Raw genomic sequence first — 24,951 nt, forward strand, 5'->3', positions numbered from 1 at the left:
CATCTCAGAAAAAAAAAAGAAGAGAAAAGAATGCTTTGCCTGGAAGGCAATTGTGGATATTTCGGGCTGACTTCCTTCATTATTTACTGTGCTTCCAGCTGTAAAGCACAACAGCACAATGTTACAGCAGCTTCCCCCCTCCACTGTGTACTCTGAGTTTTATAAATAGCTACTGCCATCTAGTGGACAAAGATGACTTTACATCAGTACGTTGACCCACAGAAACGGAAATTCTCAGCGTTTCCTACTTGTCTTACAACCACTTCATCCGATCTTAACGAAATTCAAAAGACCACTCACTTTTCCTTTGAAAGCCTAAGGCCTGGAACATTTTAAATACTCAATATTGTTTGGACAAAGGACTTTTCACGGGCATTGTCATTTTTAAATTTTATATATAACATAAATATTGTAGTAATATTGTTGAATTTTAGTGCTATGGCTTTAGACAATTATTCCCTTAGAAGTTATTGCTATTTATTTATTGCTATGGCTTTAGACAATTATTCCCTTAGAAGGCTATTAAGGGCTGGGCGTGGTGGCTTATGCTTATAATCCCAGCACTTTGGGAGGTGGGCAGATTGCCTGAACTCAGGATACTGAGCCTGGGTACACGGTGAAACCCTATCTCTACTTAAATACAAAACATTAGCTGGGAGCAGCAGCGTGCGCCTGTAGTCCCAGCTACTCGGGAGACTGAGGCAGAACTGCTTGAGCCCGGGAGGTGGAGGCTGCAGCAAGCTGAGATCACACCACTGCACTTCAGCATGGGCGACAGAGCAAGACTCCATCTCCAAAAAAAAGAAAAGCATCTAATAAGGTCAAGTAGAAACTTGAAAAGCTATAGTAATAAAAACACATTTTAAAATATAATCATATTGCCAAGTTCAGCAGAAACTGCTAAACTGGACCTGGAGATTACATGTTTTGGCCTGTCTTCCCAATCCAGTAGTGCCCTGTGCAGCAGGGACGGAACCAACTATCTAGGTCATGGAGTTTCCTCCTATCAACTAAAACCTCTTTACAGTAACTTGCAAAAGCAATTTTTGCCACCGTGATTTGTGCATGCACAGTCAGAGCATCCAACCATCCCTCCATTGTAAGGTTATTTGGAGAATCAAATAAGGGGAGAAGAAAATGCCATTAACTCGAAATTGAATGGGAAGTGGTAGACATTGCTGTCCCTATGGTTACCTTCTCTTCCTCTAAAGCTTACCTAATAAACAGCTAATTAGACATTTATATGGTTTAAACATCTTTACAGGCTTTTTAAACTACTAGCCCACAGCAGAACCCTAATTACAAATAGGCCAGGCGCAGTGGCTCACACTTGTGATCCCAGCAGTTTGGGAGGTCAAGGCGGTAAGATCGTTTGAGGTCAAAAATTCAAGACCGGCCTGGACAACATGACAAATGCCCGCTCTACAGAAAATATAAAAATTAGCTGGGCATAGTGTCCCAGCTACTGGGAAGGTGGGAGAATGCAAAGGTGGGAGGCAAAGATTACAGTGAGATCGCACCACTGAACTCCCGCCTGGGTAAGGGAGGCTATCTAAATCCAATTCCCCAGATTAGACTACGTGATGACATTAAGGGTACACTACCTGTGCCTCAGTGTCATCTATAAACACATTCGGGTTTAAACACATGAAAATATAATACAAATAACTGAGAAAACCTAGTATAATATTCCCACCTTCCCAAGCCCCAGTTTCTTACTATACATTATACATGTCCAACAAGGTGTTATCTGTAAAGGGGAAACACTGCCATATTTACTCCTCTAATTTCATGTTTCACCAATGAAACATTAAGCTAACATTAACCTCAAGTTCAAAAATGTGCAGGAACAGCTACCACTGAACACCTCCCACATTAAGATGCCATGCCAAATGAGATAAAACTGTATTTACCCTTTAGTCTCATTTTGAGTCAAGGCATCAAAACATTGGTAACCATCTCAAATACATGGTATGGCCATGTGCAGTAACTTACGCCTGCAGAACCCGCTACTTGGAACTAAGGCCGGGGTGACCACTTGGGCCCAGGAGTTGCGGTCCAGCCTGCACAAGTGAGAACACACCCCTAACAAAAACTAAATAAAGCCCAGGTAAAATTCTCACCCAAAGAAACATGCAAAAAATGTGTACTACTGCCAGGTGCAGTGACCCACGCCTGTAATCCCAGCATTTTGGAAGGCAGAGGCAGGCGGATGACCTGAGGTAGGGAAGATCAGCCTGAACACCATGGAGAAAGCCCATCTCCACTAAAAAATTCAAATTAGCCAGGTGTGGTGGGACATGGGTATAAGCCTGGCTACTTGGGAGACTGTGGCAGGAGAATCCCTTCAACCGGGAGACAGGGGTTGCACCATTACGCTCTTAACAAGATACAATGAGATCATGCCATTTGCACTCCAGCCTGTGCAAGAGTAAAACCCTTCAACGAAAGTAAAAATAAAAATGTGTGCTACTTGTCATTTTTTCTAACGGAGAAAATTTGGAATGAGAAGTGTATGAAATCGTGCTATAAATTCCCATTGAAATACCCAGACATTAGTAGACCGCCAGTACCAAAGGCAAAAACTGCAGCTCCTTCACGAATTATATTTTTGGCAAAGATTAGCTAGACCACTGAAATCTGTCACCTACATAGTGACAGTTAACAGCCTGCTCCCCTAGGTTATCACAATTCACCATTGGGACCCAAATGAACCAGGTGGCACATTAGCTCCATCCACCTGGCCTTCTCAATCATTTTAGGAAGAGGAAATAGAAACCTACAGGGCAGTGGCTTATACAAGAGATGGAGATTCCAAGTTATCTCTGCCTACAATGTAGCTTAACACTCACTGCCCAGTATTTGGTTCTGATCTCTTAAATTCTTACTCATCATCTAGCACAAAGCTCCAGGCAAGTAAGCCTCTGCTCCTACACAGGATTACACAGGTTTAGAAAACAACATTAAGTCAGCTTTCTGCCTCTCCATGTAAGGACTAAGATCAGTTTGATCTAGATCTGATTTCTCACGCTTCCCCTCTTCTCAAAGCTCTGAATTCTAAAACATACCATCCACAATGCTCTGAAGGGCAACTTGCCACCCAGCCCTTGTAACTCAAGCTTAGTTTAAGAGAAAGGGGGGAAATTAGTAAGACTCACACAATCACCTAGGCCTACTTCTCCCAACAGCTGACCTGGGGAACTAAAGACTCAAAAACAATTTTATGGTGCCAATTTTAAATAGTTTTATTTAAGACATTGCATTTTCCACTTACAATACAGTGTTTATAAAGTGCAATGTTATTTCCTTCCCCTGTGCATGTTCCATATTCAAGTATTGAGAATGCCCAGTAACTTACTATAGCAGCTTAACTTTTTAAAACTGCCACACAATTTGCTACAAATTTAGGTCCTTCAAATGTTTTAAATGTGTGGAACAATGCTACACCTATACTTGGGTTGGCTTAATCAACCTCTTCAATAGTGGGCCCTGAGGAAGCACCACCAGAGGGAGGAGCTCCACCACCAGGGAATCCCCCAGGCATTCCTCCTGGCATGCCTCCTGCACTCTGGTACAGCTTGGTGATGATGGGGTTGCAAACTTTCTCCAGCTCTTTCTGCTGATGTTCGAACTCTTCCTTCTCGGCAGTCTGAGGAAGAGAAAAAAGGAATTACTACAAGTTCTTGTAATGTTAATAACCTTTCTTTAATCCTGATGCAACCTGATACTAAGTCGTTGACACAAACTCCTACAAGAGGGCTGTCAACATTAAAATAGGGCCTTATTCTTAACATCTTGGGGTCACTCAGACATCCAAGGAAGGTAGTTGCCAACACCTTGAATTCTGGTGGAAACCGCGAATGTTTTGGACCATTCATCATTGTGACCCTATACTGAAATCCAGCTCAAGCTTGGTTTACCATCCCCTTCCCCTCCACTGAGTGGGGGGGGAAATCACAAACCTGATTCTTATCAAGCCAGTTGATAATTTCATTACACTTGTCCAGAATCTTCTGTTTGTCCTCATCGTTAATCTTGCCTTGAAGTTTCTCGTCTTCGACAGTTGCTTTCATGTTGAATGCATAGGACTCAAGTGAATTCTTGGATGATACCTTGTCCCTCTGCTTCTCATCTTCAGCTTTGTACTTCTCAGCTTCCTGGACCATACGTTCAATGTCTTCCTTACTCAAACGGCCTAGGAAAGAAATTAAGTCTTTTAAGTAAAAAAGCCTTAAATTTCCTATATAACTCTATTTTTCTTAGCTACATATGCCCTTGAGGCACCAGAACTCAATTGAAATACCACTAAGATGCGATGACAGTGGCATGTGTGCTTACTTACCCTTGTCGTTGGTGATGGTAATCTTATTCTCTTTTCCTGTACTCTTGTCCACAGCAGACACATTGAGGATACCATTGGCATCAATGTCAAAAGTGACTTCAATCTGAGGAACACCTCGGGGTGCAGGAGGTATGCCCGTGAGTTCAAACTTGCCAAGCAGGTTGTTATCCTTTGTCATGGCACGCTCACCTTCATAAACCTTGGTAGGGAATAAAACAAATTACTACAATGGACTTCATATCTCTTTGCTAGTGCTAGAGTCCTGCTAAGGAAGAATGGTCGCTCAGACATCCAAGGAAGGAACTGGCCAACATAAAGACTTTCTGGTGGAAACTACGAATGGTTTTGGAATCCATCATCATAGCGAGTCAGTCCAGACTTCTCCTTATCTGGTATCAGTAAGCCAAGCAAGAAAAGTACAGAAAACATACCTGAATAAGCACACCAGGCTGGTTGTCAGAATAGGTAGTGAAGGTCTGTGTCTGCTTGGTAGGAATGGTGGTATTACGCTTAATAAGGACGGTCATTACTCCACCAGCAGTTTCAATACCAAGGGAAAGAGGAGTGACATCCAAGAGCAACAAATCTTGAACATTTTCAGACTTGTCTCCAGACAGGATGGCTGCCTGGACAGCTAGCAAAGAAAAAAAGTTAACATTAAAAAGTTCAAAGAAAAAAACCCAGCACATCGCTCCTGTTTTAACTACTATCACTCCCTCAGACATCCAAGGAAGGTGTTGCCATCATTAGCCAAGCTTTTGGTGGAAACTACGAATGTTTAACAATCACTCATCACAGCGAGTCACCTCATCTCCTGCCTGTCTGCCTTTAGGGTTAATTGAGATACTTTTGTTACCTGCACCATAAGCAACAGCTTCATCAGGGTTGATGCTCTTATTCAGTTCTTTTCCGTTGAAGAAATCCTGGAGAAGCTTCTGAATCTTGGGGATACGAGTAGAACCACCAACCAGGACAATATCATGAATCTGTGACTTGTCTAGTTTGGCATCTCGAAGGGCTTTCTCTACTGGGTCCAGGGTGCCACGAAACAGATCAGCATTCAGCTCCTCAAAACGGGCTCTGGTGATGGAGGTGTAGAAGTCAATGCCCTCATACAGGGAATCGATTTCAATGCTGGCTTGGGTACTGGAAGAAAGCGTGCGCTTAGCACGTTCACAGGCTGTGCGCAAGCGTCGAACTGCTCGCTTGTTATCGATAATGTCTTTCTTATGCTTGCGCTTGAACTCGGCCACAAAGTGGTTAACCATTCGGTTGTCAAAGTCTTCCCCTCCCAAGTGAGTGTCACCTGCCGTGGACTTCACCTCAAAGATGCCGTCTTCAATGGTCAGGATTGAGACATCAAAAGTGCCACCTCCCAGGTCAAAGATAAGCACATTTCTTTCTGCTCCAACCTGCCATTGAAAATAATCTCATTTAAATTTCTGACAAATTAATCTTAAAATAATCTGGACTTACATCACAAATGGTACATACCTTTTTGTCTAAGCCGTAAGCAATAGCAGCAGCAGTTGGCTCATTAATAATTCTAAGTACATTGAGACCAGCAATAGTTCCAGCATCTTTGGTAGCCTGACGCTGAGAGTCATTAAAGTAAGCTGGCACTGTGACCACAGCATTGGTAACAGTCTACAAATAAGGAAAAGACCACAGATCAAACTATTATACTTAAAACTCCAGCAAATGGATTAATGTTCGTGAAACAAAAACTGCTGGAGCACCCCCCAAAAATGTAAATTACAAATTGTCAAGATTCACTGGTTTCTAGTGTTGACCCAGCTTCCCCAAGAGCCTGGGGCAGTGCACGTGGTCTTAACCTCGAGCTGCGCCCCATTTGTTCCCCTCCCTCACCAGGCGCCAGTGACCCACTGGAGCTTTTAACTACTCCAGAATGCACCCCAATACTGAAAAACAAACCTCACCTTCCCAAGATAGGCTTCTGCAATTTCCTTCATCTTTGTCAGAACCATAGAGGACACCTCCTCTGGATAGAAGCTTTTGGTCTCTCCCTTATACTCTACTTGGACCTTGGGCCTGCCAGCATCATTCACCACCATGAAGGGCCAATGCTTCATATCAGACTGGACAACAGCATCATCAAATCTGCGTCCAATCAGACGTTTGGCATCTGTAAAAGGTATCAAATGAAAACACTTTCAATTTCATACCTCTTCTGATAACACCCAAGTCCATGATTACTCAAATGCCGAAGTTCACAGGTACGTGAATTCAACTACCATATAGTAGCAAAGGTTCACATTTTGACATCCTACATTATCTACATTTTCAGCCTGAAAGGTTTCTATAACCTGTTTTACAAGTCTCAGCTCATTTTTAGAACAAGTCTCAGCTCATTTTTCTAAAAACAAAAAGCCCCCCCCCCATTTCATAAACTCTCTGCTTCCTAGCCCTGTTAAATTTGTACTGTCATTTAAAATTAGCTCACCAAAAACTGTGTTGGTGGGGTTCATTGCAACTTGATTCTTTGCAGCGTCACCGATCAACCGTTCAGTGTCCGTAAAGGCAACATAGCTTGGAGTGGTTCGGTTTCCCTGATCATTGGCAATTATCTCTACTTTTCCGTGCTGGAAAACACCCACACAAGAGTAGGTGGTGCCAAGATCAATACCAACTGCAGGTCCCTTTGACATGGTTGCTGAAAAAAATAAAAATCCGGTTTAAAAATCTAGTTAATCAAAGTATTTCCCTCATCCCCTAAAAGAACGCACAATCAGGAAAAAGATAGGGCCACTACCAAGAGGTAAACAGTGACCATCACCTCTTAAGCACACCCAGGGCTCAGAACTAGTGCTGCAGTCCGGGTTGCCGTGCCAACCGCTGCCAAGCACACCCTGAATGAACCACCCACCAGAGGGCCTGGGGCGTTGCTGAGCACGTGGTATTAACCTGGAACTGAGCCCTATCTATCCCATCTCCCTCGCCAGGTGCCAGTATCCCCGAGAGTCAACTGGGGTTTTGACTGATCCGGAATGCACCCCCATATTGGAAGCACGCCAAGAACGGCTTTGAAGAACCATGGTGGGACGGGACTATACAAGGAAGCGAGATAAAGAAAACCCTCGCTCCACTTCCCTGCGCGCCAGGCTAGGCGATGCGGCAACCCTCCCCCGCCACGCGGTCGCCGAGCGTCTCCCAGGCTCCCCCGGGGCTGCGGCCCAACCCCTATATTAATGTCCTGCCGACTGCAACCAAGCGCCGCTGCCATCCCACCGAAAACTGAGGCCCCTTAGGCCGGTGAAGCGGCCGCACACTCGCCTCGACAAGATTCTCAGAACTCTCCAAGCGGCAACAAGCTCAACCGATCCGTGTGCAAAGTGCACGCTCGCAGACCCATAACCCAACTCTTGAGCAAGAGACCTTACCTGGTGTGTAGGCCTGGCTCCGAAACAGACAAAAATCACAAGAGCCCACGGAGCTGCAGGCGAGTTCAATGAGACCGGTTTCCGCCCGCCACCCTGCCTCTTATACCCTATCTCAGAACCTTCCAGAAGGGGCCCGCCCCTGCTGCCTGCCATTACGGCTTCCCCGGCCAATAGACGCCAGGCTGCCCTTACAAGACCCAATCACAAGCCCGGCTCCACTCCTCGGGCCTCGCCCCCTTCCGCACCCACCCCACCGCGCTCCGCCTCGCGATAACGCACTCACCGCAGCGTTCTGGAACTTTCAAGCTCGCCCCCGCTCTCCGGACGGCTCCGGGGAAAGGGAGGGTGGGGCGCAGACAGCCCGCGCGCGGGAGTCCTCAGTTACCCCGGGCGGGGGAGGGGAGCGTCCGCCTCTACGCATGCGCCCCCAGCTTGCGCGGGCAGGAGGGGGCGGAAAAAGGTGGAAGAAGAGGGGCGGGCAAAACTTGGAACCAACCAATGATAGCGGCGCTAGCCGCGATCTTGGCCCGCGCAGAACTGGGGGGAGGACTCGCGCAGGGCCAGAAGGGAGGGGTTCGGGCGCGGGAGCCGGGGAGGAGAAGACGGAAGTGGAGCGAGGACAAAATGGCTGCGAAGGTTGTTGCTCCCTTCCCCCACACACGTCCTCATTCCTCTTTTCCCATCCCCGATCTCTACGTTCTAGACGATCCTTTTGAGTGCCCCAGGTTTCGCGAACCTGTATTTCATAGCGTGGCTTTGGGCAAGGGCTGACCCCGAGGGGCTTGGGCGAAGGTTCCGGCTTCAGGGTACTACTAGGGCTGCTCGCTCAGGGGCACCCAGGGTTGGGATTGGAGGGAGCCGCCAGGCCGCCGAGGGGTAGGGCGGGTTCAGCACCCGCATTTCCCTACGGGAACTGTTGGGAGGCAGCCCCCGACGCAGAAGTGTAGGGGCCCGGCTTCTCAGAACCGCTTCAGGACGCGGTCGTGTCCGGACCCCTCCGGGGGAAAAAAAGGCGAACTCGCTTCTCTGAACCCCTGACCCCTAGGCCCTTCCCACCTCCGTCTAGAACAGATTCGGCTTCTTGGCTCAGTTCTTCCCTCACTAGCCCAAGCCCCACATTTCCCCATTGTTTATAAAATAAACATTGAAAAGGTGGCGAGTGTGTTCTCCGTTAGGTGAACCAGGTATTAGAAATCATAGGTCCCAGTAGCCGCGCGTCCTTGATTTAGAGTTTCTGAACGTTTGTATTTTCAGTAACATGAGGTGATATCTTTCCTGGTTTGACTTTCATCAAAAATTAAACGACAGACCATGCAGACGCTTTGAAAACGTGACTAAGCTGGTGCGCAAAACAGTGATGCCTGGAATTTTACATTGTGCAGTGTTGTGCATGGCCGCGGACATGTGGGGCCTTGTTCCAAGAGCCTGTCTCAGGTACCTTGAACACTCCCTCTGTCCTTTCAGGCAGGCAGGATAGCTATTATTCCTGTTTAGTAGGTAAGTAGGAACCGATGGGGGAAAAGATTTTTTTTTAAGGCTACACCAAAAGCACTTAACAGTAGCAGGGCTGGAATTAGAAGGTCTGTAGACTGCGAAAAAGGCTTCAGAAGAGCGAGGACATCTTGTCCTTGTCAAAGCCACTAAAGGGTAGAGACAGACTCAAAACATATGAAGAGTTTCCTTTTCATATTTTCCTTTTGGGGAGGAATGTTGGCTTAGAGTTCATGGAGATATATTCTTAGCCTCTCCCCACGTCCTAAGAATTTAATTTTATACAGTGCTTTCACTACATACAAAATGCTTTCATTTGTCATCTAATCATTAACACAGTTCTCTAAGGTGTGTATTATTCATCCCTATATCAGGAGAAAAATGTGGCTCAAAGATACCATTTGTGGGAAGGTAAGCAGCTGGGTTAGCTAGAATCAAATCTAGCTTTTTTTTGGTTCAATATTTATTTTATATCTTTTGTTAGTTACGCTACAGTGTAATTTCCTTCCTGGAAATATATTCAACTCAATTCCAGAAAGAGGTAGAATGTGTACTGTGAGCCACTGCTTTCAGTTTCCTTTGGTATTTGGAACCTCCCGTCCCCCACGCTAACTGCTAGTAATGTTATCTGGAATTTTTCTTTTCACACCCCAGAGCCTAAAGTTTAACAAGCACACATTTCAAACCACACCCTGTGCTGTATTTTGCATTTTTGTAATTATTTTAATCATTGACCCAGTGGAAAACAGAATTGGGGCACACATCCACTTGTTTGAGATATCCCATCCAATAGCAGTGATTAAAGAAAGCAGAACAAATAACCTCTGTTTCTGGTTACTCTCAAACGTGTTCTGGGACTTGGGCTGTGTCTTATTAAATGAAATGATTTAGCGTTCATATATTTAAAGCTCAGAATATGTTGAAGGTCCTGTCTCCACCACTTTAAACGCACAGGGTTTCAAATGACACAGTTAAGATCTAAAATTAAAGTTTGGTTGCATGGGACTGCAGTGGAGTCTTGAGCCTAGGACTTCTGACTGGATAATAGGATAATGATTTAACATTTTTGTGTGCCTACTGCATGCCAACCTTACCTCCTGTAATTCTGACCGTAAATCTAAGCGGTAGCAACTATTATGATCGTCATTTTGTAGACAGAGTCTAAGGCAGGACTCCGTCTCCCAAAAAAATGGAATCTCCCAATGGAGTCTCCCGGAAAAGACGGAGTCTCGCCCAATCCCCAGGCTGGAGTGCAGTGACCGAACTTGGTTCACTGCAACCTCCGCTTCCCGGGTTCAAGGGATTTTCCTGCCTCAGCCTCGTGAGTAGCTGAGACTACATGTGCACGCCACCAAACCTGGCTAGTTTTTGTATTTTAGTAGAGACAGGGTTTCACCATATTGGCCAGGTTGGTCTCAAACTCCTGACCTCAGGTAATCTGCCTGCCTCGGCCTCCCAAAGTGCTGGAATTACAAGCGTGAGCTACCGCACCTGGCCTGTTTTTGTTTGTTTGTTTTATGTGAAGTCTAACTTTATCCAGGCTGGAGTGCAGTGGTGTGATCTCTGCTCACTGCAACCTCCACCTCCTGGGTTCAAGCAATTCTCCTGTCTCAGCCTCCCAAGTAGCTGGGATTAGAAGCCCGTACCACCACGCCCCGCTAATTTTTGTGTTTTTAGTAGGGATGGGGTTTCACCATATTGGTCAGGTTGGTCTCAGGCCTCAAGTGATCTGCCCGCCTTGGCCTCCCAAAGTGCTGGGATTAAGGAGTGAGCCACTGTGCCGTCCTCAGTTTATGAATAAATGATTTAATAGTTATCTGGTTTCGGTTGCTTCTGTTGAAAAGTCTCAACCAACCTAGGCAACACAGTGAGACCCCCATCCCCAAAAAAATGAGATGGGAGGATCACTTGAGCTCAGGAGGTTGATGCTGCAGTGAGCCATGATTGTGCCCCTGCACTCCAGCCTGAGTGACAGAGCAAAACCCTGTCTCAAAAAACAAAAAAATGGAAAAAATTTAAGGTTTAGAATTTCACTGGATAATTTGTATTAGGATTATGTGGTGTACTGTTACTAAATATGCATTTTTAAAAGATTAGTATTAAAGAATAGTAAACTTACAGTTCCTTGCTTCAAAAACTCAGATATTGAAAACAACCCTTCCGTGACCCAGTGACGTGACTAAAAGATGCAATATATGTATGCCCTGATTGCCCAAATACTTGAGTGTGTGTACTGCATTGCATCAGGGAAATTTGAAACCAGAATGATGCAAGCTGTTATTAATATTTTGATTTCTAACTGCAGCCATGTATAAATTATTGCAACTGGAGAACAGCATACATAAAAATAGCCCCAATATCTTTTCCTTGCATTATGCTTTGCCTTCCTAAACCAGATTATATGCTTTAGAACATTCTCATGCCTATTGTAATGTATTTCTGGTAGTAGAGCCCTTGCCATTGATGTTTTATTCAATGCTTTACGCAGGGCACCATGCTAAGCATTTGACATGTATTCTCTTACATGACCCTCACAACTATTTTTGGCAGATAATATTGTCCCCATTTTCAGATAAAGAAATTGAGGTTCAAATAGGTCAAATAATTTGCTTAAGATCCCTAGCTGACCCTGAATTTTTCAAAATCAGATTTTATTCCACAGCTTATGCTTCTAACTCAGGCTAGATTGGTTTCTACTTTCAAACTCTTAGTCATCTTGTTTAGCCCCTGCACTATGGAGAGGAGGTGCTGTATAAAATGCGCTCTTGGCCAGGCACTGTAATCTCAGCATTTTGGGAGGCCGAAGCTGGTGGATGGCTTGAGCTCAGGAGTTCAAGACCAGCCTGGGCAACATAAGGAGACCCCATCTCTACAAAAAATACAAAAATTAGCTGGGCGTGTTGGTGTGTGCCTGTAGTCCCAGGTACTCAGGAGACTGAGGTGGGAAGATGGTTTGAGCCTGGGAGGTTGAGGCTGTAGTGAGCTGTGATTGTGCCACTGAGCTCCAGCCGGGGTGACAAAGTGAGAACCTGTCTCTTAAAGAAAAAAAAGTGCTCCTTATTATTTTATTTTATTAATCTAAGACAGAGTCTCGCTCTGTTGCCCAGTCTGGAGTGCAATGGTGTGATCTCAGTTCATTGCAGCCTCCGCCTCCCAGGTTCAAGCGATTCTCCTGCCTCAGCCTCATGAGTAGCTGGGATTACAGGCGCACACCACCACGCCTGGCTAATTTTGCATTTTTAGTCGAGATGGGTTTTCACCATGTTGGTCAGTCTGATCTGTAAATCCTGACGTTGTGATCCACCCGCTTCAGCCTTCCAAAGTGCTGAGATTACAGGCCTCAGCCACCATACCCAGCCTATTTTAATTTTTTAAAGTTGAAATTTTTATCAGAGCACCTTAATTAAAAAATTTTTTTTTGGCTGGGTGTGGTGACTCACACCTGTAATCCCAGCACTTTGGGAGGCCAAGGTGGGAGGATCACGAGGTCAAGAGATGGAGACTATCCTGGCCAACATGCTGAAACCCTGTCTCTACTAAAAATACAAAAATTAGCTGGGTGTGGTGGCACACACCTCTAGTCCCAGCTACTCAGGAGGCCGAGGCAGGAGAATTGCTTGAACCTAGGAGGCGGAGGCTGCAGTGAGCTGATATCACGCCACTGCACTCCAGCCTGGCGACAGAGTGAGACTGTGTCTCAAAAAAAATAAATAAATAAACTATACAGTTCAAAGACCCCATGTTTAGTAATTATGTTTACAATTATTTGCTTCCATATGCCACCACACCCGGCTAATTTTTGTATTTTTAGTAGAGATGGGGTTTCACCATCTTGGCCAGGCTGGTCTTGAACTCTTGATCTCAAGTGATCCACTTACCTCAGCCTCCCAAAGTGCTGGAATTACAGGCATGAGCCAAGACCCCCAGCCTACATAAATTGATATGACTGTATCATCTTTGAAGAATCAACTGTACCTATTATTTTATAGTTTCAATGCACCTTATCTTTTTGCCTCTCATGATTTCGACAGATTTAATCGTGATGTGCTCAAAATACTCTGTGCTTAACAGTCAACAAAAAAATTGCATGATCTAAGCCCATCATTACCATATAAAGACAAATCAGGCAATTATAAAGTTGGGAATTGTACCCTGTTTTGCAGAACAAGGGAAAACTAAAGGATTTGGACTTGTGTGAGTGAGCTAAGTGTGTCCCAAGTATGGTGAAAAGGTTTAGGGCAAGGAAGAAAGCAAAGAGAAGAGAAAGCCTATAGTTGAGTGTAAAGGTTTGAGGATTTCAGGTGGGAAGATGGTGATTAATCAGGATCTGTCAGTTCTGATGGAATATAGTAACAGTGGCTGGGTTTAAATCCTGGCTCTAGGGCTGGGTGTGGTGGCTCACGCCTGTAATCCCAAATCAGATCATGAGGTCAGGAAATCAAGACCATCCTGGCTAACAGGGTGAAACCCCGTCTCTACTAAAAATACAAAAAAATAGCTGAGTGTGGTGGCGGGCACCTGGAGTCTCAGCTACTTGGGAGGCTGAGGCAGGAGAATGGCGTGAACTCGGGAGGCGGAGCTTGCAGTGAACTGAGATCACGCCACTGCACTCCAGCCTGAGCGACTGAGTGAGACTCTCTCAAAATAAAAATAGAAGTAAAAATAAATCCTGGCTCTACTACTGACTTAACCTCTTTGAGCCTTGCATTTCTCACTTGTATCATGTGAACACAGATATTTCCTTATAGGGTTGATGTGAGTATGAAATTGAGACAAAATGTATAATGTACTTAGCGTGACCGGCACCCGGTGGCTCAGTACGTGATGATTACTGTTATCACTGTTATTTTACAGGGACCTCTGTAAAGTGTTTTCCAGATGTGTTTGAATTTCTTAGTGTGTACTTTTCAGATGTATTTGAACCCCTTAGTGTGTGCTTCTCTGTTGGCACCTCACCTAGGCACAAAATACTTGCTTAGTAATTATTATTTCGTTAATTTTGATAAAGTCCTTAAGGACAGCAACTCTCTTGGTGTCCCCTGTGCAACTTATACCTAGCATCTTGCCTTTTGAGAGAAAAAAGTACTTGGTAAATTCGTGACTGAAATTGATAAATAATAGATCATATTCAGTCTGAGTTCTTCTGTTCTGTTGGCGGCAAGCTGATAAACAAATTTCCAGTCCAGGTTATATGAGCTTCAGCTTCTCCTACAGTATCACTTTTACTTGTTTATTTTTTAATTGCTAATACAGATGCATCCATAATAAATATTTGGTTTTTGTGATGCTCAAACACAGTCCCAACTACAAGGCAACTTAGAAGTTAAAACTGAAACTGAAATATAAACAGCTTAACACCAGAAGGAAGCAAAACTATATATGTCTTTTTGCAACAGCAGTTCTGAAATTGTTTTTATACACTGTAACAACAAAGGTACCAACTTCCTTATTTCACAAATTTAAGTTTGGTTTATATATTTTATTGACATGGTTACTCAACGTCCACATCATTCCGTATGCATCTTCTTCCTACAGTTTTTCTTCTACTGTTTAGTTATTTCTCCTTTTTTGTTTGTTTCCTATTTCAGAATCAAATTTATTTTACTTGCAAAATCAGTGGAATATGGTTTGGAACCAGTAGGGCCTCTAACTTAAGCCCAGAACCTGTCAAAGAGAAGTGCAGTATCATTGCTAAGACTTGAACAGTTTATCTCTCAGAATCTTCAATTCCTTTGAATTTCTCAGCTCTTAGTGTAATCTGTTTTATTCATTTGTTGTAGACTTCCATTATGGATAGATTTCCAAAATAATTTGGGTAGTCAACTGGTATTTTAGCTTTCTGGTAATTAACGTGTAAAAATCTAAGGCTCTTTTTCATGCAAAGGAGACTGATTTTTGCTTTCAAAAGCATAGGCAGGAAATCTTAGGTTCAAAGGTAGTAAATAATGATAAGAGCAAATTGCTAGTGATGATACAGCTGCAGCCTCCATAGTGTATTTGTTTGGCTCAGGTACTCTAGAAATGAGAATTCTCAGAATTACATAGCAGAAGTGATATGTTGCCTGGATACCACACTACCAGAGGAATAAAAATGTAGTCAGAGTAAGGGGTTTTATATTTTACAATGAGACAGTGTTAGTATAAGAAGCATTCCAAATACGCCAGTCCTCTTAAACCCATAGCAGACATTTATATGTTAATTCCTCAATGTCTCATTTCCCACCTTTTTTAGAGGAAGACACTCAGGTTAAAACTTTCACCCCGGCCGGGCGCGGTGGCTCAAGCCTGTAATCCCAGCACTTTGGGAGGCCGAGACGGGTGGATCACGAGGTCAGGAGATCGAGACCATCCTGGCTAACATGGTGAAACCCCGTCTCTACTAAAAAAGTACAAAAAACTAGCCGGGCGCGGTGGCGGGCGCCTGTAGTCCCAGCTACCTGGAGGCTGAGGCAGGAGAATGGTGTAAACCTGGGAGGCGGAGCTTGCAGTGAGCTGAGATCCGGCCACTGCACTCCAGCCTGGGCAACAGAGCGAGACTCCGTCTCAAAAAAAAAAAAAAAAAAAAAAAAAACTTTCACCCAAAGATAGACTCCTGGCGACTTTACAAAAATTTTGTTTTTTGCACTATGTGATGACACGATTGTGAAGATTAAATATAGGAGTGAAAAACCAGAGAAATGGGGCAAAATCCCAGATTGTCCTTTCCTCTTTAAGCATCAGCTTCCCATTTTAGAAACATGCTTTCGTCACCACATTCAGCATTAATTTTTTTCTTTCTTCTAACCTGCTGTTCTTTTAAAAAGTATTCTGGGCTGGGCGCGGTGGCTCACACCTGTAATCCTAGCACTTTTTGAGGCCAAGGCGGGTGGGTCACTTAGGTCAGGAGTTTGAGACCAGCCTGGTCAGCATGGCGAAACCCCATCTCTACTAAAAATACAAAAATTAGCCATACGTGGTGGCGCACGCCTATAATCCCAGCTACTCGGGGGGGCTGAGGAAGGAGAATCGCTTGAACCCGGAAGGTGGAGGTCACAGTGAGCCGAGATGCGCCACTGCACTTCAGCCTGCATGATGAGAGCAAGACTCCATCTCAAAAAAAAAAAAAAAAAAGTATTCTGGGCCAGATGCAGTGGCTCACACCTGTAATCCCAGCTCTTTGGGAGCCAAGGATGGGCAGGTCACTTGAGGTCAGGAGCTTAAGACCAGCCTGGCCAACATGGAGAAACCCTGTCTCTACCAGAACTACAAAAATTAGCTGGGTGTGATAGCGGGCACCTGTAATCCCAGCTGCTCGGGAGGACGAGCCAGGAGAATCGCTTGAACCCGAGAGGCGGAGGCTGTAGTAAGCGGAGATGGTGTCACTGCACTTCAGCCTGGGCGACAGAGCGACACTTTGTCTCAAAAAAAAAAAGTTTTCTACTCTCCCAGTGGTGATCAGTTGACATTTGTGCTAGGGTCCTTGAAGGGCTGTGCTGTAGGTATCAAGGGTAGTCAAAACTATTAAAAAGGCAAGTTCTGTATTGGAGGCTGCTGTTTTCTTTATTTCTCAAACATCTTTCTTCTCCCATTCATCATCTCTTCAGCAGCTATCCTGGTGAATTATTTTTGCTAATTCTTTCCAAGATACTGATAACTAAAATGTTAGCAGACACTAGCTCAGCCCTCTCCTGCCACCCACTAATTATTCTTATCTCTTCCCTAAATATTAGTTCCCTTTTCTTCCAGTCCAGAGCTAGACTTCTGGAGGCTGAGCCTGGGAAAATACTGAATTTCTCTCATTTTTCACTTTTAGGAGGGAATGATTATGGCATATACTTGCAGTGCCATTAGAAGCATTGGCAATCCCTGATCTTTTTGGTAATTTAAGGCTTAGAATCATCAGAAGTTCCAGGTTCACATCCTTCTAAAATGGAAGAAATGGAGGAAGTTCCAAGTGTGGTACAATACTGAACTTCCTTTTATCCTTCCTTGACTTTTTTTTTTTTTTTTTTTTGGAGATGGAGTCTCGCTCTGTCACCCAGGCTGGAGTGCAATGGCACAGTCTTGTCTCACTGCAACCTCCACCTGCTGGATTTTCCTACAGGTGCCTGGCACTATGCCCAGCTACCTTCCTTGACATATTAAGAGAAGTTTGATCTAATCTCCCTTTCTAGTCCACCCAGTCTTGCAATTCTGGTTTCACATGTTCTCAGAAAGAATAGACTATAATGGCATGTTGGTTACTCTTTCAGCATTCGTAGATCCCTTTTTCTCTGGAAGAATCCTTTCTAAGGACGTTGATAAATGACATGTTGTATTTTTTCCTTCCAGAAATATCTAGCAGGAAAGTCCTTAGAGGCATTTGATTTGAGGGAAAATCCACAGTTGCTCCATTATATATTTCTAATGTTTGTCACCAATCCTCATAACATATTGAAGATGGAAAGCTCTTCACAATCCTTTGTCATAAATTTTCGTCTCCTTTCGGTTATTTTGGGCTCAATACAAGTGGTGAGATAAGTATAGAGTGGGAGAAACTCATTCACTCTTCTCCATCTCCCACTATTACAACTCCCCTTGAAATTAATATCCAAACTTTAGGACAAATGAAGTTAAGTCAGAATGGAAGACACGTTTCCTTTTTTGGAGTTTCTTAGAAGTGGTTAGCTCAGTACATGGTGCAGATAGGTGTAATAAGGCTGTGGGTTCTGCTTGACTGTCTGAATAATTGCAGTAATCCAATAAGTTTGCAGAAATGCATAGAAAATTTACAAACAGCCTCCCATTTCCTCTTGAAAGTTGTGAATCAAAGCACTGATACAAAATATCCCACGTGAAAAGTTTTAGGTATATTCACCTCACCTTTCCCCAACCTTCTAACCACAGGTCCTGGTCAACAAATAGATTTGGACTCCTGCTTTCCCTTACTCTGGTCTAAAGGCACAGTGAGATGCCTTTTTGGAGATGAATCAGCTTACATCCTTTTGCTTGTTTGGTATCATTTAAGAAAAGTGCTTATCTGAATCTCTTCTGTGCAATGCTCACTGCTACTTAAATGACCTCTCATCTGGTTCGAGGGGGTTGTGTGGCTGGTGACTTGAGCTCCAAAGACGAGAAGAGTCCAGAGACCCTGACTCCTAGGAAAGTGTGGGAGTCAAGTCCATTCTAATTCAGACCGTTTGGAAGGCTCTGCTCTGGCTGGGGGTCATGCTGGGTGTGGTTTCTGCTTTGGTCATGGTAGTATGGTGGACTTTCTTTGGTTGAGAACCTTTCACCTCTGGCCCCACTAGGCTGTATGCCTGGGTGGCCAGCCCTGGCTGGGGTGCTGCATCAGTTGACAGTGTCCGCTGGCTGCGTGAGGCACTATTTGCTGTGGAGCGAGTGGAGGAAGAACCAGAGCGTGAGCTCCGAGAGCCTGAGGAAGAGGAGCTGGGTTTCACAAGACGGGCTTTTGGAGCTTCAGCATCTTCTCTGAAGAGAAAAAACAGCAAAGATAAACTTTAAACACTGGCAGATCTGTGGTTGCTTCCACTATGATTGCTTCCTTCTGAGGTTTCCCAAGCTGTAAACCTCAGATAATACCATCAGAAGGCAACCATTTAGACATAGATACTTCCTCGTATCTTAAGACTTAATGCTTGGCTCACGCAAATGTATATTTTGTTAGCCTACAGGTCAACTCTATTACACTGGGAGGACAGGATCTTACCATTGAGATGGTCTAGACAGCACTCCTTCTGATTCACGGTTTGTCTGCATAAACCCTTTCATGGCCTATAGGCTATGCCCATTCTTCATTGCCCATTATGAGTAGAAGTGAATCAGAAGTAATGTAAATTGAACTGTTTTATGTATGTATGTATGTGTGTGTATATATATATATACACACATACACACATACTTTTTTTTTTCTCTGAGACATGCTCTTGCTTTGTCACCCAGGCTGGAGTACAGAGGTGCAATCATGGCTCACTGTGCCCTCAAACTCCTGGGCCAAAGTCCTCCTCCTATCTCAGCCTCTCGAGTAGCTGGGACCACAAGCATGGGCCACCATGCCTGGTTATTTTATTATTATTTTTTTTTATGTTTTTGAGATGGAGTCTTGCTTTTTTTAGCCCAGGCTGGAGTGCAGTGGTGTGATCTCAGCTCACTGCAAGCTCTGCCTCCCGAGTTCATGCCTTTCTCCTGCCTCAGCCTCCCGAGTAGCTGGGACTACAGGAGCCCACCACCACGCCCGGCTAATTTTTTGTATTTTTAGTAGAGATGGGGTTTCATCCTGTTAGCCAGGATGGTCTCGATCTCGTGACCTCGTGATCCACCCGCCTCGGCTTCCCAGAGTGCTGAGATTACAGCCGTGAGCCACTACGCGCAGCCCTTTCCTTTTTTTTTTTTTTCTTTTGTAAAGATGGAGTCTAACTATGTTGACCAGGCTGGTTTCAAACTCCTGGCCTCAAATAATCCTCCCGCCTCGGCCTCCCAAAGTGCTGGGATTACAGGCGTGAGCTACCATGCACGCCCAGCCTAATTTAACTTTTAAGTGTTTGTTGAGGGTAAGACAGTTTCACAATAAAGTCCAGGTAAACCATACATTCTGTCCCTAGGCTGGAACTTCTTACCTACCAGGATAATCCTTTTAACAAATTTATGGTTAAGAGAAAACGGGGAACATTTATGTTGACTGGTCACTATAGTGCTGGCCCTAAAACAGAAGCCCCATAAAAGTGGGGATTTGAGAGGTTTACCGAATTTCATTAGGTCTCTCTTCTTCCTCATATCTTTCTTTGTCTTTCCTTCGGATTAGCAGCCACACCAAGAGGAAAATCAGCAGAGCTCCAGCCACTATGCCTGTCACTGCTCCTGCAACCATGCCGATGCTTTGTACATCTATTTTCTCAGAAGCAAAAGCACAAGTAAAACCAAACATAAGCTAGGAAATACATGAACTCAAAAAAAAAAAAAAAAAAACATAAGCTCTGGACAGAATGAGTATTTCTAGGTTTTGGTTTTTTTTTTTTTTTTTTCTGAGACGGAGTTTTGTTCTTGTTGCCCAGGCTGGGATGCAATGGCGCGATCTCGGCTCACCGCAACCTCCACCTCCTAGATTCAAGTGATTCTCCTGCCTCAACCTCTTGAGTAGCTGGGATTACAGGCATGCACCACCCGGCTAGTTTTGTGTTTTTAGTAGAGACGATGTTTCTCTATGTTGGTCAGGCTGGTCGCAAACTCCCGACCTCAGGTGATCTGCCCGTCTCAGCCTCCCAAAGTGCTGGGATGACAGGCGTGAGCCACCGCGCCGGCCTCCAGGTCTTTCTCTTCATGGGTAGTACTGCGTTATCCTCTCTTATTGTATGACCAGCCCTCTTGATATATTTGCAGTTGTAGTTGCTGAATCACACAGACTTTGCCAGCAAGTGACCAGGTTTTATTTTTTTGGTTTTGTTCGTTTGTTTTTTGAGATGGAGTCTCACTCTCCCCCAGGCTGGAGTGAGTGACTCGATCTCGGCGCACTGCAAGCTCCGCCTCCCGGCTTCACTCCATTCTCCTGCCTCAGCCTCCCAAGTAGCTGGGACTACAGGCGCCCGCCACCACGCCCCGCTAATTTTTTTCTATTTTTGGTAGAGATGGGGTTTCACCGTGTTAGCCAAGTTGGTCTCAGTCTCCTGACCTCGTGATCCGCCCGCCTCGGCCTCCCAAAGTGTTGGGATTACAGGAGTGAGCCACCGTGCCCGACCAAGTGGCCATGTTTTAGTGAGTAAGTCTGGGTGGGTTCAGATGATAAAACTGGGCTAGGAGAGTAATCATACCATGTCTGAAGATTTGTCAGCCTTAATAGGATAACATTTGGGCATTCCTCTGGCTCTACCCACTTACCCTGTTTTCTCTAACATCTCCCTTCTCCCACCTGTCATATAAAAGGGAATGTAAGAAAAATTTTTTGGCCAGGCACAGTGCCTCACGCCTGTAATCCCAGCACTTCAGGAGGCTGATGTGGGCGGATCACTTGAGGTCAGGAGTTCGAGACTGGCCTGGCCAACATGGCAAAACTGCATCTCTACTAAAAATACAAAAATTATTTGGGCATGGTGGCGGAAGCCTATAATCCCAGCTATTCAGGAGGCTGAGGCAGAAGAATCGCTTGAACCTGGAAGGCAGAGGTTGTAGTGAGCTGAAATCATGCTACTGCACTCCAGCAAGACTGTCTCAAAAAAAAAAATTGAGTAGAATAAAAGTTGATTTTTAAAAAAGGAATATAACTTATAATGTTAGACTCTGTGGAGTTTGACATTGGATCCTAGAATTTCAGAAGTTAAGGTAAATATGATTTGCAGTTTAGTAATACACACTCTTTCATATACCAAATATTTATTTCAGTGCCTACCCTGAGCCAGGCACAGTTGTAGGCATTGTTGAAGACCGGCGAGTTTTCTGCTTTTGTAGAGTTTTCATTCCAGAAGGGGAAAACAGATAATAAACAAGTAAATAAAGATAATTTCAGATAATGGATAAATTCCATGAGGGCGAAATTGGATGAGTGAACTTTAGAGGGGTCATGGAGGGATACCACTTAAGTTTGGGTAATCAAGACTTTGAGGAGGTGACATTTGAGTTGAGGCGTACATGATATAATGGGTGATCTTGTGATTATCTAGGGACAGAGCATTCCAGGCAGAAAATAGCAAGTACAATTAATGTGAGTGGGTCTGGAGCATAGTGAGCAAGGAAGAGTAGAGGGAGATGAGGTCACAGAGACAGGAAAGGACCAGCCCACACAGGCCATGGCAAAGATTTTAATGTGAGAGGAATAAAAGAGTAACACAATCCGAATTGTATCTGAGACAGTACACTATAGCTGCTCTAGGGAAAATAAATAGTGGAGAAGTAGGAAAGAAAGCAGGGACATTGGCTAGGAGGCTTATAATAGTGCAGGCTAAAGATGATGATGGCTTAGGCTAGGATGAAAGTAACGTATATAGAAACAAGTACATGGGTGTTGCCTATATTTTGGAAGTATAACCAACAGAATTTGCTATTTATTCTTTTTTTTTTTTTTTTGAGACGGAGTTTCGCTGTTGTTGCCCAGGTTAAAGTGCAATGGCGTGATCTCGGCTCACTGCAAGCTCCGCATCCCCGGTTCAAGTGATTCTCCTGCCTCAGTTTCCTGAGTAGCTGGGATTACAGGCGCGCACCACCATGGCCAGCTAATTATTATACTTTTAGTAGAGACGGGGTTTCACCATGTCAGCCAGGCTGGTTTCGAACTCCTGACCTCAGGTGATCCACCCGCCTTGGCCTCCCAAAGTGCTGGGATTTCACGTGTGAGCCACTGCACCCAGCCTGTTTATTCTTATTAAAACAAAATGATATAATTATTTATTTAATTTTAAGGCAGAGTTTCGCTCTTGTTGCCCAGGCTGGAGTGCAATGGCGCGATCTCGGCTCACCGCAACCTCTGCCTCCTGGGTTCAAGCGATTCTTCTGCCTCAACCTTCCGAGTAGCTGGGGTTACAGGCATGCGCCACCACGCCTGGCTAATTTTGTGTTTTTAGTAGAGACGGGATTTCTCCATGTTGGTCAGGCTGGTTTCAAACTCCTGACCTCAGGTGATGCGCCCGTCTCCATCAAAGTGTTGGAGTTACAGTCGTGAGTCACGTGCCCAGCCAAAATTTTATTTTTTAAAGAAATTGGACTTTGGATATTTTTATTTAAGGTCTCAAAGGAATGGAGTTATTTTACCTGAGTAATTTCAAATAGAGAATGCTGTTTTCCCCACTGCCCCAGCTCCAGGACACATAATCTAGATGGATTATCTGTTAATGGAAATTTAGGTCGCTTTCAATTTTTCACAATTGAAAATAATATATCTCTGGGTGCTGTGGCTCATGCCTGTACTCCCAGCACTTTGGGAAGCTGAGGCGGATGGATCACTTGATGCCAGGAGTTCGAGACCAGCCTGGCGAACATGGCAAGACCCTGTCTCTACTGAAAATACAAAAATCAGCTGGGCGTGGTGTGTGGGCCTGTAATCCCAGCTGCTCAGGAGGCTGAGGCAGGAGAAGCTCTTGAACCTGGGAGGCGGAGGTTGCAGTGAGCCAAGATCACGCCATTGCACTCCAGCCTGTGCAACAAGAGTGAAACTCCGGCTCAAAAAAAAAAAAAAAGAAAAAAAATATATCATTATTTTCCATATGTATTCGGACACCTGGAGCATGTATGTAAAAGATAAGTTCACAGAATATTACTGGATAAAATGGAATGCACTTTCGCATCTGAAATAAAATGAATGACTAATTGTATAGTTATACAATGAAATACCCTAAAACAATGAAAAATAACATACTCTAGCTATAAGCAACAACAATGATGAGTCTCAAAAATATAATGGGGAATGAAAGAAACCAGACGCAATGGAATGATTACATTTATTTAAAGTTTTGAGATAGGAAAAGTAATCCATAAAGTTAGAAACCTGGATTATGGAGAGGTAGCAGGAGTTAGAAACAGGTTCTTTTTTTTTGAGGCAGAGTCTCACTCTGTTGCCCAGGCTGGAGTGCAGTGGCACGATCTCGGCTCACTGCAACTTCTATCTCCCAGATTCAAGTGATTTTCCTACCTCAGCCTCCCGAGTAGCCGGGATTACAGGTGTGCACCACCTTGCCCGGCTAAGTTTTGTATTTTTAGTAGAGCTGGGGTTTTGGCATGTTGGTCAGGCTGGTCTCAAACTCCTGACTCATGTGATGCGCCCAGCTTGGCCTCCCAGAGTGCTAGGATTACAGGCATGAGCCACCGTGCCTGGCCAGAAACAGGTTCTTAATCATGATACTGGTTACACAGTTATCTTCACTTCTGAAAATCTAGCAAGTTGTCGGCCGGGCGCTGTGGGTCACACCTGTAATCCCAGCACTTTGGGAGGCTGAGGTGGGCGGATCACCTGAGGTCAGGAGTTCAAGACCAGCCTGACCAACATGGAAAAACCCCATCTCTACTAAAAATGCAAAATTAGCTGGGCGTAGTGGCGCAAGCACTACTCGGGAGGCTGAGGCAGAAGAATCACTTGAACCTGGAAGGTGAAGGTTGCGGTGAGCCCAGATTGTGCCATTGCACTCCAGCCTGAGCAACAAGAGCGAAACTCCGTCTCAAAAAAAAAAAAAAGAAAAAAAGAAAATCTATCAGGTTGTACACTTATCCTTCTTCTTTGTGTAAGTTTTACTTTAATGTATTTTACCCCTCAGAAATCTATAGATAAAGCTAAATTGTGCTCCTAATGTATATGTTAGTCAAAAATGTAAAAGAACGTGTTTCCTCATAACCTTTCTAATATCGATTCTACAGTTTTTATATTTACTAAACTGATAGCTTAAAATTAAAAGGGTGATTTTTTTCTCAGCTCTGTACTTCTTTTGTCTATTTCCAAGTTTCAGATAACTTTTCTTAGAAACACAACAGTCAGGCCAGGCGCGGTGGCTCATGCCTGTAATCCCAGCACTTTGGGAGGCTGAGGTGGGTGGATCACGAGGTCAGGAGATCAAGACCATCCTGGCTAACATGGTGAAACCCCATCTCTACTAAAAATACAAAAAATTAGCCTGGCGTGGTGGTGGGTGCCTGTAGTCCCAGCTACTCAGGAGGCTGAGGCAGGAGAATGGTGTGAACCCAGGAGGCGGAGCTTGCAGTGAGCTGAGATCACGCCACTGCACTCCAGCCTGGGTGAAAGAGTGAGACTCCGTCTGAAAAAAACAA

At 44.5% G+C, this 24,951-nt stretch overlaps 2 protein-coding genes and 2 non-coding genes across 5 annotated transcripts in view; all 4 read right to left on the reverse strand.

The window, feature by feature from the left end:
• Positions 1–3,219: 3,219 nt before the first annotated feature.
• On the reverse strand, positions 3,220–8,351 carry HSPA8 (heat shock protein family A (Hsp70) member 8). 2 transcript variants are annotated; one of them, XM_033207689.1, is made up of 9 exons: positions 8,027–8,351; positions 6,807–7,016; positions 6,283–6,488; positions 5,837–5,989; positions 5,199–5,754; positions 4,774–4,976; positions 4,343–4,541; positions 3,963–4,195; positions 3,220–3,649 (listed from the first exon to the last, which is right to left on the reverse strand). In XM_033207689.1, the coding sequence occupies exons 2-9, from the start codon at positions 7,009–7,011 to the stop codon at positions 3,464–3,466; spliced, it is 1,941 nt and encodes a 646-aa protein (XP_033063580.1). In that variant the 5' UTR covers positions 7,012–7,016; positions 8,027–8,351; the 3' UTR covers positions 3,220–3,463. The 2 variants fall into 2 exon arrangements, with proteins under 2 accessions (XP_033063580.1, XP_033063579.1); XM_033207688.1 differs by lacking the exon at positions 8,027–8,351 and adding an exon at positions 7,744–8,010.
• LOC117081932 lies at positions 4,622–4,709 on the reverse strand. The gene has a single exon (XR_004436383.1). It is a non-coding gene; the product is annotated as a small nucleolar RNA SNORD14 (small nucleolar RNA).
• On the reverse strand, positions 5,056–5,143 carry LOC117081934. The gene has a single exon (XR_004436385.1). It is a non-coding gene; the product is annotated as a small nucleolar RNA SNORD14 (small nucleolar RNA).
• Positions 8,352–17,228: 8,877 nt separating the features above from the next.
• The window catches only part of CLMP (CXADR like membrane protein), a 119,531-nt gene continuing 111,808 nt past the window's right edge, over positions 17,229–24,951 (reverse strand). The window contains exons 6-7 of the mRNA XM_033207690.1: positions 19,956–20,097; positions 17,229–18,684 (exon numbers count right to left, since the gene is read on the reverse strand). Coding sequence (XP_033063581.1) covers positions 18,384–18,684; positions 19,956–20,097 — 443 coding nt within the window. The 3' untranslated portion in view covers positions 17,229–18,383. The remainder of the gene's footprint in view (positions 18,685–19,955; positions 20,098–24,951) is intronic.

This window comes from Trachypithecus francoisi, unplaced genomic scaffold (assembly GCF_009764315.1).
Source record: "Trachypithecus francoisi isolate TF-2019V2 unplaced genomic scaffold, Tfra_2.0 Lachesis_group8, whole genome shotgun sequence".
Taxonomy (NCBI): Eukaryota; Metazoa; Chordata; class Mammalia; order Primates; family Cercopithecidae; genus Trachypithecus; species Trachypithecus francoisi.